The 14,785-nt window shown below is 42.2% G+C and overlaps 1 protein-coding gene across 1 annotated transcript; it reads left to right on the top strand.

Annotated features, from left to right (window-relative positions):
• Positions 1 to 607: 607 nt before the first annotated feature.
• On the top strand, positions 608 to 8,188 carry LOC310941999 (zinc finger translocation-associated protein-like; the record flags this gene model as incomplete). Its single annotated transcript, XM_083907268.1, has 5 exons — positions 608 to 734; positions 2,269 to 2,731; positions 4,412 to 4,788; positions 6,046 to 6,489; positions 7,749 to 8,188. 5 exons carry the CDS (start codon positions 608 to 610, stop codon positions 8,186 to 8,188), a joined length of 1,851 nt encoding a protein of 616 aa, XP_083763394.1.
• Positions 8,189 to 14,785: the final 6,597 nt, after the last annotated feature.

Genomic DNA, 14,785 nt, shown 5'->3' with positions numbered 1-14,785 from the left:
GAACAACAGTATTAGTATTAACAGCTTATCTGTGTTAGTGCCAGCCCCCCCACCCCCCACCCCCCACCACACACACACACACACACACACACATAGAGACAGACAGGGTGGGTGTGTATGGTCGAAGCCGCTGTTACTGTCTCTTTAAATTTACCCAGGAGCCCCTTAAGGAGCCCCAGGGGCCCCTAGTCCGGCTCCCCACCCTGAAGACAAGCAGGAGCCTTAAAATCCACGAGTGTCGGCCTTCCTCGCCGAGCAGCACCGAGTGTCCACGGGCGGATATAGAGAGACTGTACACGCGTGCGTGATTGTATTAAAAAGTTAACTTGGCGGCTCCCGTGCGGGGCGCTTGCGGTGCGAGGAGGGGGGAGAGAAGGCAGGCAGAGCCCGGGCTCCTCTCCTCCTCTCCTCGGCCATGAGCACCGGCCAAATGCGTGTGTCGAGCGGCCGCGGAGCGAACACGTTAGTGGCGTTAACATGTTGTTGAGGTGGTGCTTGTGTGCGTGACCAGACCCCGCTTACGGCGCTACGGTAACCGAGACGGAAGGAGGAGGTGGTGGTGGTGGTGGAGGAGGCGGTGTGTGAGGAGCAGCAGCCGGGGCCGGTGATGGAAGCGCCAGAGCCCGGGGAGCTGCTCCGGAGCGCCGAGCAGCAGCCGGAGCTGCTCTCGTTAATAATAAGCGGCGGCGAAGAAGAGGAAGCGACGCCGGAGCGGAGGGACGGCGGAGGTAAAGGTATGGAGAGGGAGAACCGGGCGGAAACTAGTGTTGTTGTTGTTGTGCGTGTCGACGCCGCGTGGCTGTCACCGTTCACGGCCATTGTCACGGCAGACAGCGGCTCCGTGGATTCAGGGACAATGATAGAGCGGCATGGCCCCTCTGTCTCTGTGGCTCCTATAAACAAAGGCTCAACAGTACACGGGCAGGCGGAGCCGCGCACACTGCTGCCCCCTAGTGGCCGCTCCGGGGAACCTGATCATTATTTAATAACAGGCTGTGAAGAATAATAAGAATAAGAATAATAATGATAATAATAATAATTATAATGTGGCCTGAAGGATGGAAATGATTATAAACAATAATATATAACGTATATATGTTTATTTTTAAAGACTCAAAGACTGATTATGATAAGAAGACACATTTAAACATGTACAATTAAAACATCTTATTGAGCTCTCAGTCATTATTGACTGATTAATATTGAATTAATTGGTGATTATAGGTCATTTTTACATATATATGTATATCTATATGTGTGAGTGTGTGTATATATATATACACACATATATATGTGTGTGTATATATGTATATATAATATATATACACACATATATATATATATGTGTGTGTGTGTATGTATATATATATACGTGTGCGTATATATATATATATGTGTGTGTATAATATATATATATATACCAATTGTTATGATCAACAATTTCCAGTTATTATTTATTGATAGATTAGATATATTAGATATATTGATTGATTATATACATATATATATATATGTATGTATGTATATAAATGTATATATATATATATTGAACAATTGTTATTATAATCAACCATTTCCAGTTATTATTTATTGATATTGATGGATTAGTTGTTACGGGACTATATTTATTACATTATACATAGATTATGACCTGTTTCATGTATTTAATATTTACTTTATACGTCATTTTCACACTGTAATGCATGTTTTTTTTAATAACTGGTGACTGAATTTAAGTTATAAACAGCTATATTTGTTCAGATGGAGGAAAAAAAAATATATGGGTCAAAAATATTATTGACAATCTATAGTTTGAACAAATATATGTGTCTTAAAGCTGTAGTCTGTAACTTTAGGCGATGTTATTCTTCTGCTCGTGTTTTGGACTCTGTAAAGAAAACAGTGTTGTTTTTGCTGCGTCCGTCGTCTGAAAACAGGCAAAACTATCAGACCTGACTGAGGGAGCGTTTGTGTGTATACAGCAGCAGTGGAAGAAGACTTTGATTCTATTGACTAATTGATTTAATATTGTTTTATTATAACAAAATCTTCACATATGTGGTCATATTTCACATCATGGGTTTGATTTAGATAACTTGTTGTTTATGCTCGAAAACAAGTCACTTCCTGAATGTTGCCAGGCAACACAGGCTCTAAACGCTGCTATTCTAAGAAACACAGATTTGTTAATATTTATATTTAGACGTTGCATATTTTACTAGAATTTTAAGCTACATCTTTCTCTTCTCTGTGTTCATTCCCTGTCAGAAGAGGAGGCGCTCGCTAACGGCCACGTCGTGGACGACTCGGGCGCCGACGCGGGCGCCGACGCGGCGGAGCTCACGCCCGTCAAATCTCCAGGAACCAGCTACTGGAGCATCAGCGAGGGCCCCGACCACCCGCTGCTCCTCTCCCCGGCCCCGGGGCCCTCGGCGCCGAAGCCCAAGGTGCAGAAGGCGTCGCGTCCGGGCCTCAGCCGCATCCCGGGCCGCGACCACCGCCGCTACTACCACGAGTACTGGCGCAGCGAGTACCTGATGGACTTTGACCCGCAGCGGCACGGCATGATCTGCATGGTGTGCGGCAGCTCGCTGGCCACGCTCAAGCTCAGCACCATCAAGAGGCACATCAAGCAGAAGCACCCCGACTCGCTGCTGTGGAGCGCCGCCGACAAGGAGGTGATCCGCTCGGGCTGGGAGAGTCACCTCAACCTGGCCGGGAGCCAGATGTCGTACGACGATGACGCTGATGCTGCTGCTGCTGCTGCAGGAGGAGGAGGAGGAGGAGGAGGAGGAGGAGGAGGTCCAGCTCAGGACGAGGAGGACGAGGAGGAAGAGGAGGAGGAGCAGCCGGGTGAGTACGACTCTGCTCTGAGTGGAAGTGGAAGTGTTGAGGAGCTCACACTTGGTGGCAGTGTGAGCTCAGGTTTTCGTGTGTGTGTGTGTGTGTGTGTGTGTGTGAGGAGGAGAGAGAGTGATGTTATCTCTCACTGAGGCTCAGAAGCTCAGGAATAACTCAAACTGAAGGATTTTGAGTCAATTATCTAATTGCGTTTGGTCATTTTTACATCATTATTATCACTTTCATTCAAAAAGACAGATCTAAAATGATGATATTTGTGCAGACGTGTAAAAATCTAGACAATAATTCATCTAAAATTATATTTTGACACATTTTGGCTCTAGAAAATACTGTGTATCGCGGTTTTAAGGAATAACCTGTGTGAAATAAGCATGAATCCATTATTGATCAATCGCCAAATCAATCAGCAACCATTTTTGATGATTTTTAAGCTCCCTGAATGTGAATATTTTCTGTTTTTTTTGCTCGAAATCGTTAAAAAAATGTTATTTAGTTTTTTGGATGAAACACGACTGTTGAGAACATCATTATTTGGAGGTTTGGGAAACACCAATCGACATTTTTTTTAATTTTATGGAGCAAAAAACAGTTTTTATGATTTATAAGCTCCTTTAAATTAAAATATTTTCCGTTTTTTTTCCGTGAATAATTTGTGGCCAAAACAAGACATTCGAGAAAAACACCTGTCCATAACAGAGCATTTATGACGGGACAATAAATAATAAATGTGTTGTTTGAGTTCTTCACAGTTACCTGTTTACCTTCTTTACCTCTGTGTGTGTGTGTGTGTGTTTGCATATTCTCAGTGGATTTTCCTTTGGGCCCTTTGTTAGCGTCTACCACACACACACACACACACACACACACACACACACACACTGTGTCGATATTTTTAAATTCAGACCTCCAAACATCATTATACGTCGTAAAGCAGCAGCAGAGTAAATAAAACCTCCTTTAAAAAACGCCTGAAGCGACTTCTTCTAATAAAAAACATGACTTTAAAAAAAAAAAAAAGTGAAACCACGGCTACCGATGCGTCAGCGCAAGTCTACGATATGTTAAGATCACGTCTTCTTCTTCTTATTCTGGCAGTTTGAGTTAAACCGCTAACTCTCCCACACCAAACCCCATAGAGAAAACCAGCGTTTTTCTACTTCTGCATCATTTTATCAGCGTGTGTCACTTATTTCAACCAGAGTGAAGGTTTTTAAACACAAAATGAACGCATTTAAAGGCACAGATGGAGGCGAGAGCGGAGCGGCGACTCCTGGGAGCCGTGGTGTAAAATCGACGATTTTCTCAGGAAATTTGGTTCAGGAAATTGAAACTTTCTTCTTCTGTCAGGAAACGCTGTTTAATAGTGAGATAACACACAACAGCCATGTTTTCAGATGGATTATGTGTCAGAACCTCATGCAATCACACTACAAACCCCCCCTGAACTGTCTTTTTATGGTGGTAAAACCTGTTTTCCCTTCCTTTTGTGACTCTCAGCAGAACCTCCGGACCTTGTGGCTCCACAGGAGCAGCCACAACAAACCCTCAGTCTGTCTCCAAAGTCTGAGGAGGTGGAGGAGGTCCAGCAGGAGCAGCCACAGGAGCAGGAGCATGAGGAGGAGCAGGAGCCGCAGGATGAGGAGCAGCAGCAGCAGGAGGAGGAGCAGGAGCAGGACGTCGCCGGACCGTCGGCTCAGACTCTGGAGCGCTACCTGAACGACTCGCTGCACGCCTGGTTCCGCCAGGAGTTCCTGATGGAGTACGAGTCGGACGCCAACCGGCTGCTGTGCATGGTGTGCGGCGGCGAGCTGCCGTCGCTGCACCTCAACCACATCAAGAGCCACGTGTTGGACACCCACCCCAACTCGCTGGTGTACAGCGCCGAGGAGAAGCACTGCATCCTGCAGGCGTGGGCGCAGGCTCACGGTGAGGACGCGTGGTTTCACCATCGCCACCTTTAACGGGGAACAGAGTGGGCGGAGCCATCTGGCTCATCCGGTCGCGGTGCGAAGAGAAGGAAATTTTACTCACATTGTACAACGTTTAATCTCACATGCTAGGCATTGAGGTGTGTTAAAGTACTAAAGCGATTAAAATTACAGTCATTTCACTTCAATTTTCAATTCAATTCAACAAAAAAGTTTACTTTTCCACCTAATTTCTTTGGACAAACGTGGATCTAATAACGCGATTCCTTTAAACGGAATCGTGAACCCGCGTTTACGACGTGTTTTCCCACATCCTACGTTATGGAACTCGCAAACGTGAGTTTATGGCGTTTAATCCCACATGCTTGGCAACATTGCAAGTCCGTTAAATTCGCGAGGACGCCTAGCAACGCTAGTTTTCAGCAGGTAACGTGGAACAAAATCGTAACCTTGAATCGTAAGCGTGGATCCAATAACGCGACTCTTTCAAACGGGACTCGTAAACTCAAGTTTACGACATTTAATCCCACATAGTTGGCTTTCCGAGTGCGTTAAATTGGCGAGGACGCCTAACAAAGGTAGTTTTCAGCCGGTAACGTCTAACAAAATCGTAACCTTGATTTCACGTACAAATACCCCCAAAAAATCGACTTTTCCACCAAATTTCTTTGGACAAACGTGGATCTAATAAAGTGATTCCTTCAAACGGAATCGTGAACCCGCGTTTACGACGTGTTTTCCCACATCCTGCGTTAAAGTCGTGAGAGCGCCTAGCAACGCTAGTTATCAGCAGGTGACATCTAACAAAATCGTAACCTTGAATCGTTAGCGTCGTGTCAGGAATGAAAATGGAGGATTATAGCAAGTATAAATTAATCCGAATTAAAATCATTTAACTTACAAATACGCGAAAAAATTCATCGACTTCCACCTAATTTCTTTGGACAAATGTGGATCTGATAACGCGATTCCGTTTAATCGTTTAAATGATCTAAGTTTCAAGTGCGTTAAAGTTGCAAGAACAGCTAGCAGCGCTAGTTTTCAGCAGGTAACGTCTAACAAAATCGTAACCTTGAATCGTTAGTGCCGTGTCAGGAATGAAGATGGAGGAAAATAACAAAATTACAATAATTTTGCTTACAAATCCACAAAAAAGCTAACTAGCTAAAGACGCAGCCCCAAAGGCTCATGGGAATTGTAGTTGTTGATGTGTTTAATCATATACCTGATGTACGTTTTTCTCTGTTGTTTATAGAAGAGTCCGAAAACTCAATCAAATCAGAGCCCAGCACCAAAGACGGCGGCGCGGATCTATTAGCTCAGGACGGCGAGGACGTCCCGATGGACACGGACTCGTACCCGCCGAGCGACGGCGCCTCAACTCAGGACACGTGTCTCATCGGCGAGGACGGCGGCGTGCGCGCGCCGCAGCGCCAGAGCGGCAGGAGGAAGCGGCGGCTGCGCTGCGGCGACCCGTGGCAGCTGCGCCTCGACTACATGGTGGCGTACGGGCCGCGGGGCCGCGACACGCACTGCATGGTGTGCTCGCGGGTGCTGCGCGAGACCAAGGTCAGCAGCTTCAGACGCCACATCCAGGAGAGTCACCCCGAGACGCTCTCGCTCACCCAGCGCGACAGGGAAGCCATGGCCGCCGCCTGGACCAAAGATTACCCGAGCGACGGCGCGCAGAGCCAAGATGGTGAGACGCTCTCCGTAGCGTAGCTGGTGTTAGCCGCACTTCCTGTACAGGTGTTTCACATTTAAAGCTCCGGGATTCTCCGACCTGGGCCCTATGTTTATAAATGTGGGCGTGTCCGTGAACAGCACTTATAGAAGTTTCATTATTGGAGCTTCGTTTACGAGCGTCAGTGAACGCATCACATAGCTGTGAGCAGAGGCGATTCTAGAGTCTGTAGGGGCCCTAAGCAAAAATTCCCAGGGGGCCCTTCCTTCTGACCAATAATAATATGACACCAATGAAAAATTTTCAAAAATTTTTTTTTTCAAAATGAATGAAATAACATGGAAAAACCTTGTAATTAAAAAGTATGTGAAAATATAAATGTAAAGAACAATAAAATACTGTAAATAGCTTTTAAAAAAACTATATAAACTTAGTAAAAAAAATACATTACACTGTAAAGAACCCACATTATGAAACAATATAAATATATAGAACAATAAAATACTGTAAATAACTGAAAAAAACATATATAAATTGAGTAAAAAAGATTTGCATTACACATATGTAATGCAAATAATATAAACAAGTGTCGGGGGGCCCCCTATCGGCTCGGGGCCCCAAGCAGTTGCCTGAGAGAGCACAGGTGATGTTCTTCATTCTCGTATAAAGTACCTTTAAGGGATACTCGAGTAAAAGTACTTTGGTAGAAGTTGGAGTCACTTTTTAAAATAATATTACTTTAGTAAAAGTCTTAAAAGTATACGATATTTACAGTATTTAAGCATCGAAAGTCGTTTTCTGATATAAAATGTACTTTTTATATCAGTTTTAGAAGTTATTAAAAAAAGTGAGGATCGCACCATGGTGGCTCAGTGGTCGGGCAAGTTGTCTTTCAACTGGAGGGTTGGGGGTTCAATTCCTGACTCTGCTAGTCTATATGTGTCCTTGAGCAAAGACACTTAACCCAGTGTGTGAATTGGTGAAATCAAACTCTTCTTCTTCTTCTTCTGATTTTATTTGGTAGTAACGAGTAACAAAGATAGATAGATGAATTGTAGCGGAGTAAAAGTTGCGAGAAATATGAAGAAAGTAAAGTACAGGTACGTGAATATGTCTTCTTCTCTGTTTTTGGTCTAGCGCTACAGCGCCACTTACAGTCCTGGCATAGGTACTGCAGGTAGCGCTTTGAGTCGTTTCAGGGGATATTTCCCGTCGCGACGCCGTCTTTACGTTTCCGTGTGTGGGCGTGGCCTCACTCTCTTCTCGTCTTTTAGCAGAATTCGACTCGGCGGCCGCAGGCGACGCGAACGACGACTCCTGTCCGGACGCCGCGACGCCCACCAAGACGCCGAAGAGGGAGAAGGGACGAGCGGCGACGCCGTCGCGCCACAGCCATTACCCCGGCAAAGACCAGCGCAGGAACTACCAGGTGCGCTGGAGGATGGAGTACCTGATGGACTACGACTCGGGCAGACACGGGCTGATCTGCATCGTGTGCGGCGCCACGCTGGCCACGCTGAAGGTCAGCACCATCAAGCGCCACATACAGCAGGTCCACCCGTACTCGCTGCAGTTCAGCCCCGAGAAGAAGCAGCAGGCGCTGCTCAACTACAGCCAGAGCGGCGTGCACGTCCTCCACTTCGACGACTGCTTCTCCTCGCAGGACTTCGGACACACCGAGCTCGCGCCGAGTCCGCCGCAAGTCGACGCTTAAATGGTCGGCGCAAGGCCCGCGTTTTTAGAAACAGCCGCAAGGGAAATTCAGGTCAAACGTGGTCCGACTCTCCTCGTCCACACAATCGGGTGCTGAAGAAATGTCGCTAAGTTTAGTCAAAAGAGAGGCTAGCTTTTACGGAGGTCGGCGAATATTTTGTCCGCACGGATTTCCGTTTTTTTTCGCAATTTGAAGCAGAAGCGTAAACCTCGTTTTCCGACACGCGTGGGTAAAAGTTGCTAGAAATATGAACAAAGTAAAGTACAGATACCCAAATTTTGTACTTAAGTACGTCTTCTTCTCTGTTTTTGGTGTAGCCCAACAGCGCCACTTACAGTCCTGGCATATGTACTACAACGCTTTGAGTCGTTTCTGGGCGTTGCGAGATATCTCCTGAAACGACGCCGCGTTTACGTTTTAGCTTGACGGAAAAGAGGCTAGCCATTTTTGCCGAACGGATTTCTGTTTTTCGCAATTTGAAACGGAAACGTAAACCTACGAAAAAAAGAAAGACGGAACATTTTTGTCGTTTTCTGACATGCACGGGAAAGGGAGTGGTTAGAGGAGGAGGAGTCTGTGCAATCTGCTGCCTCACCACTAGGTGTCACTTAGCGCCGTCATACAGTGTCCACTTCTCTTTAAATTAAACGACAGTAACAATAATTATCGTTGTCATTTTTTGTAATATTATGCTAATACCATCATATTTATACAAATATTGTATATGACGCTGCATATTACTCGGTAAATAACAGGGTATTATTGCGATATTATCTCCTTAATGCTACTGTTATTACCAGGATGGGAACTTCATCAGGAACTTTCGGAACATTATTACTATACTGTTATGTTAGCCTAAAATCCTCTATATCGCAAATTAGGAAAAGCAGTTTTGCTGAGTCATGTTTGGGCCGTCTTTAAAATGACTCAGCACAAATCGCTTTCACACGTTCCATAAATGATCTAAAACGACTGGATCGGGCTAATATCGGTATCCGTAGCTCCTCGTTGAGTTTGCGATATCGGTATCGGACACACAAAGAAGTGGTATCTTCACGAGTTTGTGTTGCGTATAAAACCCGGAGCGGAGTCGCACTACAGCTTTATCGCAGAAAAAGCGCCATAAACTGTAACTGTAACGTTAAAAAAAATGTTAGCCTCTTGTTCCTTCAGCACCTGATCGGTACAAACGTCGCAAGTTTTGTCGAAGAGGGGGAGGGGTCGCGACCTTCGAGCGTACGCGGTGGCTCGTTTCCGGTTTCTCGGGCCTCAGAGTCTCACGCTCTCAGGAACTTCTTAAGCGAGTGTTTTTGTTTTTGTTTTTTGTTTTTTTTTAAGCGAGGGGGCGGAGCCGAACTCAAATTTACGATATGAAGACAACAACGTAGCACTTTGCTCTGAACATGTACTTAAAAAAAAAAAAACACGACAAAACACCGCGGCGTTCGCCGGTGAGACTGTGTGATGTTATTGCTGACGACAATGAACGGCGGCGTATTTAACTTCTTTGTTTACAGCGGAGGAGAAGGACCGCCTCCTCGCCATCGTCCACACACACAAACCCACGTTAGCCAAAAACTGCACAAAAAAACAACAACAACAACAACAACAACAAACCATGAAAGAATTTGTAAATACCTATATGACAAATAATTATTTTTTTCCTTTATACAAGCACTTTTTACGCTCGCTGGTTTCTACAGAACATGTTTGTAATTACGTCGCCTTTTTCTACTCCACTCATTCACTGCTTTTCCTTCACTTTTTCCGTTTCACTGTACAGAAAACAAACAAACAAACAAACAAACGTCAGAGCGAGTGAAAGAAGAAGAAAAAATGTCAAAGTAACTCAGGGATTCTGTCGTCATGGAAACAAAAACATTTCATCGGGGGAATCTTTCAGGAAAAACAGTCGGATTTTGGGTTCGCGCGTCCATGTAAACGTGACGCGACGAGTATTAGGGCCAAGATTTATGAGTCGTGTTATTCAGGATTAGAATAATTTAGAGTTTGGTGATTTAAAAAAACAAAAGACCTTGATTTTTGTGTTGAAAGTTAATGATTGTAGTGATTAGTTTGAGGAAATAATCCTCATATTTGTGTAAATGATTTCAAATTGAGGTCGACCTAAATCAAATTTAGCGAAATTTTTCATTTTTCAATGACTTGTATCCTTGTTTAATCTAGTTATTTTGTCATTTCTGACTATAAAATTCCAAATAATCCAACTTTTTTCTCAGATTATGACGCATAATACATAATCTTGTGACAAGTTTAAGTTATACTAAGTTATTTTGAAGAGATGTTTGCCCAAACTAGTCTCCTTATTTGACAATTTTGAATTTAATGTTTGAGTTTTCTCCTTTTGTACAATGTAGTTAAGTTATTCTGCCTCTAGTGACGCTAAAATTTTCATAAATGATCATCTTACACGACCTAGTTCTTTGAAAATGTTTAAAATATGCTCACAAAATCACTCTTTCTGAGCAAAAGAAACATTATTGCAGAGAAAAGTTTAATTTTCTTCTCTTTTTTAAAAAATGTATTTATTTATTTTTCCACAAAATGAATTGTGAGGAAAACTCAAACGTGGATAACCTTTAATTAAAAAAAAAAAGACTGTTTTTTCTTGTGTAAACAATTGAATTAATCTCTTTTTTGAGCTAAAACATGCATTTCTATTCACAATAATCCACTTTTTCCCCTTAAATTACGACTTGGTTCATTTAAAAACACTTATTTCTCCCATAAACCTTTGAATTTAAATTTAGACATAATATGTGTTGTTTTTCCCCCTCACCAGTGGCCCTGTTACTCTGTTGTGCACATTTATGGACGACGCGCGTTAGAAATTGAAAATGTTGGACACTTCTCTGACCCTCACGTCTGTCCGCTGGAAACGCCAACGTGGCTCTTCATTAAATAATTCATTATTTATTTTACTTAATGAATTAATTATTGAATAAATAAATAATTAATTAATTAATTAATTAATTGCATAAATAATTATTTAATTAATTAATTAATTAATTAATTAATTAATTGAATGAATAAATACATTTTTATTTCATTAAATAATTATTTAATGAAATCATTATTTATTTAATTAATTATTTAATGAATTATTTATTTATTTAATTAATTAATTAATTGATTAATTGATTGATTAATTAATTATTTAATTAATTCATTCAATAAATATTGAATGAATTAATTGAATAAATAAATAATTAATTATTTAATTAATTCATTAATTATTTAAATGAATAATTAAATAAATAATTACGTCAGGAAAATGAAGTCAAAGTGAAATGAAGTGTTTGATCATGTGACACACTTCATTTGCTTGTGTGTGTGTGTGTGTTGATACTGTGAATGATCAGTTTTTTCCCCCCTCACTCTCTCTCTCTCTTTCTCCATCATGTGACTTCCTTCCATTTTCCTCCTGCTTTGATCTTTTTGAATAAAAGACTCAACACTGTGACGCTCTCTGCTTCTTTATTTACACATTTTGATGGAAGAGAACTGACGGGGTTGTTTTAAAGCCGCAGTACACGGGATCAACGCTTACTTAAATGAATAATAGAATGAATCATAACGTCAAAAACCATGAAAGAAAACACATTAAATGACGACGAAGGGCCCTCGTGTCCCCCATGCAAGTGTGGCCATATGGTGGCTAAATTCAAAATGGCCGACTTCCTGTTGGGTGATGTTTGTCGCAATCTTTTATCTTCATTTTTGTCTTTTCATTTTTTTTAAATGATGTCTTTTTAAGATATTCTGTAATTTTCGACAATAAAATATAATTTAAGAAGCAGAAAATTACATTTGTTATAAATTATTTCATGTTTTTGACGTTATAAAATGGCTGCCAGAGTGAATTCCTTTTAACGTGGAAACTTGGGAATCACATAATCACGTCCAAAGTTGTTCTAAATAAAGAGAAGAAATTAATAAAACGTGTTTTTCCCTGCTGACAAACACAGATCGATCAAACCAAAATCCTTTGACGTGTTTTTATTCATTTCACTTTGACATCAGTACAGAGACCACATACTGCTCACTTTATCTTTTTATTTTTATTTAATCAGTTTTCTTTCTTATTTTTCGTTTTGTTTTTTTTAAACCTCAAACTTTTTCCTCAAAGCTTCAAAAAAAACAAAACAAACAAACATAACATAACCCCCCACAAAAAACGTCAAATCTATTACAAAACAAAACAGATGTTAGTGAAACAACGTCGAGAAACTGGGAAAGAGTCGAGAAGTCACACACACACACACACACACACACTGTTGTTGGTTAGCTTCAGCGTTAGCCTCAGGTTAGCAGCCGTCGGACATATTTACGCAGGTAAACAAATGTTTGTTGACTTGAGCTTCAGAAAAAACAGTAAGGCAAAAGCAATTTGATTGAACTGCTCCTTTAAAAAAAACTAGTTTCCATGTAAATGAGGACTCAGCCTTTTTAAAGCCACTATATGCAACTTCTCCACATTGAAATAAATACACAGGAAGCAGGAAGTGTTAACGTTTCCTTAAACGTAAAAAAAAAAAACACTTCTCAGTAGTGACCAGAAGAGGGAGCTCAAGCCCAGGAGGACACAACGCCCCAACGGTCCACCAGCTACGTTGATGAAATAGAATTCGCCGTGAATGGCCGTTTAGCTCCAGTCGTCCAATCAGGCGGCGGGAAAAATGACGACGCAAGAAAATGAGCGCTTTGGATTTCAACCTTCTTCTCAAAAGTTTCTCATTTCAGTTGGACGCAGAAAGAACGCGACTTCATCCGTCTGTCGCGACCAAACAAGGTGAACTAGCGCCGAATAGGCTCCGCCCCCAACACGGGGCGATTGCGACAAATCAGGAAAATGTATATAAAAATGGACGCAGTCTGCTCTGAAAAGTGAAACAAGCTCCGACTTCTTAGTTGATTTGTTCCGAGTAAAGGTTAGGCTTTGGAAATGGAAGCCTAGAAATTGATGGAAGCAGTAGTTAGCCACTAGAGGGCGACACTGCGTTAGTTTCAGGTCTTTTTCAACAGATTTTGTTGTCAACTTTGCGAATTATGTTACCGTTAAGATGAAAAAAAGACGATAAAGTACGACGTATCGCAAACGGCTACGTCCATTTTTATATACAGTCTATGTGATGAACTACCGCCATCTGCTGGTAGGGAAAGTAATTTCCTCTCACATAGGCGAAGAACGTACGTTGCCTCTTAAACTCGTTTAAATATCGCAGATTTTTGGGGTTTTATTTGTGAATAAAGACACGATGCATGAGGGGGAGGAAACGTTCCACATTCAGCACAGAAACGTGTGACAGTGAAATGTGTGTGTGTGTGTGTGTGTGTGTGACATCCCATAATCCTCCTCCACGGTCACTTCACTAACAAACCTGCGACTTCACTTCCCTCCAAACACTCGTCCTATAAAACAACATGGAGATGGAGCTGCAGCGCTAACGTAAGACTGTTTTTTTTCATTTATTTTTTAAATTTTTTTTATTTGAATCGAGTTCAAAAAAACACCACTGAAACAATCACAATCATAATAATTATAATAATTATATTAAAACAAAAAAAAAAAGTCAGGGTCAAAAATATGGTACAGCCGATGTAAAGGGTGAGTTTGTTTTTCCCAGCTTTCCAGGGGCGGAGAAAGAAAAGTGACGACAAGCAAAACACCCTGAAAGCTGCTACTATACACGTTACCCGACGACGACGACGCGCCCGTCTGGGTCGTCACGGCGACCACGTAACTCCTCAGCTCACGGTAAAGAGGTCGTACGGAAGGTAACGTGAGCCAAAAACGTGAATTTAAATTTGATCATTATTTGTCGTAGTTCTTCCTCTTCTTTTCGCACGTTACAATTGCCGTATTTTATATCAATTGAGAGAATCCAAAGAAAGCCCCGCCCCATGGTAGCGACAGGCGCTGTGATTGGCCCCCGACAAATGTCACAAATTTGTAATTCAAGAAGCTTTTCTCTGAATTTTAAAGACACATCATCATTTTTTAAATTGCCAGATTAACTACAACAGTAAATCTTTAAGCCAATCAGACGCAACAAAGAGGCGGTCCTCTTAACGCCCCGCCCACTCACCAAACCCCTTCATGAGGTGATGTACGGACGACCAAAAAACAAGTTTCATGGTCTCAAAACAAAAAAGAGTCGACTCCATATGCAAGTAGATATTTGCATATTTTTAAATAAATTAAAGGAATCCAAAGATAGCCCCGCCCCATGGTTGCAACAGGCGCTGTGATTGGCCCCCGGCAAACATCGCAAATTTGTAACTCCAAAAGCCTTTATTGGGATTTTAAAGACGGTAAATCCTTTATATAATCAGACGCCACAAAAAGGAGGCGGTCCTCTTTAACGCCCCGCCCACTCACCAAACACCTTCCGGAGGTGATGCTAAACGAACAATAAATGTTGACGCAAAAAAAAATGAGTGAAGAGTTTTTGGCCCGCTCGGGATTCCGTACGTTTTAGGGTTTACGGGGGGTGCGATAAAAACACGTCACGACTGCGTTTACCGTAACCGTCAGGAGTTTAGTCTTTTTACGCCGCCGCCGTCGTAGCTAGC

This window comes from Microchirus variegatus (assembly GCF_963457635.1).
Source record: "Microchirus variegatus genome assembly, chromosome: 2".
In the NCBI taxonomy this organism is placed as follows: Eukaryota; Metazoa; Chordata; class Actinopteri; order Pleuronectiformes; family Soleidae; genus Microchirus; species Microchirus variegatus.
This window is presented reverse-complemented; position numbering and strand designations above follow the sequence as displayed.